The sequence below is a fragment of the Physeter macrocephalus genome, chromosome 8 (genome assembly GCF_002837175.3).
Source record: "Physeter macrocephalus isolate SW-GA chromosome 8, ASM283717v5, whole genome shotgun sequence".
Classification (NCBI taxonomy): Eukaryota; Metazoa; Chordata; class Mammalia; order Artiodactyla; family Physeteridae; genus Physeter; species Physeter macrocephalus.
Window position 1 is genome coordinate 28175090 of NC_041221.1, and position 1453 is coordinate 28176542.

Here is a 1453-nt window from a genome sequence, read left to right on the forward strand (position 1 = left end):
TGAGAGGCCCGCGCACCACGATGAAGAGTGGCCCCCGCTTGCCACAACTAGAGAAAGCCCTCGCACAGAAACGAAGACCCAACACAGCAAAAATAAATAAATAAAATTAATAAACTCCTACCCCCAACATCTTCTTTGAAAAAAAAAAAAAAAAAAAAAAGTGTAGTTCTTAAGCGCTGCACCGAATGCCAGTCCATAGCAGGTAACGACTGGGAAATCTCTAAACTTCTACCATCTTCTTTAAAATAAAATGAACTGCCTCCCGAACTGCAGGCACAAGTGGGCCGTGCTGTTCACGTTTCCTGGGCACTCAGTCTAGAGACTGATGATGATACTGTTCCCGAGGGTTGAAGGAGGTCAGGAATGGAGTGGGCTCCGGGCCTGCTTCCCCACTTTGCTCTCCCGTTCGTCCTGTGAGCAGGGACCACAGCCAACACAGAGCTTGTCAAATATCGTTTGGCTCCAGAATGCTCCTTCACATCTGCCTGATGCCTCCCAGGCAGGAAGGGGCTACATCTGATTGTCGTGTGTCTCAAAGGTTTTAGCTCTTTAAGAATTTGTGTTAGTGTTTCCATATATCTTATTTGGCGTGTTTCCTGCATTTTCCTGCAGATGATGCTGTCACTGAATCACTAAAGCCCGGAGATGGGACAGCTTCACGACCCACAAGGGTTTGTGGAGCTCCTTCCCTTTCCGGGGTGGTCTCTAACACCACCTCCGCGTGGGGTAACCCCCAGCCAGGTTCTTCTTTGCCTAACTGCTCCCTGGTTTAACGAAGACCTTTGCGGCAGCTGGGCTAAGCTTTCCCAGCGCGGGAGCCAGCTGGTACCAGCGGAGTCCCAGTTGAATCTTCCCTGGCAGCCCTGGGCCTGGCCTCACCGTTGACCCTGGCCACCTGCCTGGGATGCGCCAGGCCGATTCCACTCCTTTTCACTTGGCGGAGATGCTTAGGCTGCGCTGGCTGCTCCTGGGCGGTAAACTTCTCCCCGCGGCAGTGCACCTCCTCCGTCACCCTGTACTTCTGCTGCCTCCCGCCTCGCACACGCAGACGCCCCTTGACGACGGGGCCAGTTTAGCTCGTTCACGAACAGGAGAGTAGTTAAATTTAAGAGCTTTTCTTTTGCCTTCCCTGATGGGGGGTGTCGGCCTGCTGCCTGGAGGGTGGCTGGGTGGCGCCGGACGACGGTGACTGGCAGTTGGTGGCCGCCCTGTGACTTGACCCTGGGCCATTAAGCACCCTGGGCCGTTAAGCCAGCGCTCCCTTTCCGTTCATCGTGCCCCCTTTTCCCTCCGCCCCTGTGACCGTCCTTTCCTCGGAGCCCTGACTGAGTCTCTTCTGTGTCTTGCAGCCTTGACATCACCCATCGAGTATCAGCGGAACCACAGCGGTGGCGGCGGCGGCGGCGGCGGCGGCGGGGCCCCCAGCGGCGGCGGCGGCGGCTGCGGCGGTGGC

The 1453-nt window shown here is 56.5% G+C and overlaps 1 protein-coding gene across 3 annotated transcripts in view; it reads left to right on the forward strand.

Moving 5' to 3' along the window:
* Positions 1-1453, forward strand: part of TRIO (trio Rho guanine nucleotide exchange factor) — a 375721-nt gene that overhangs the window by 356278 nt on the left and 17990 nt on the right. For 2 of the 3 annotated variants that reach the window (XM_028492812.1, XM_055086511.1), the window contains exon 48: positions 1350-1452. In XM_028492812.1, the coding sequence (XP_028348613.1) occupies positions 1350-1452 (103 nt within the window). The other variant, XM_055086510.1, reaches the window with a different exon arrangement.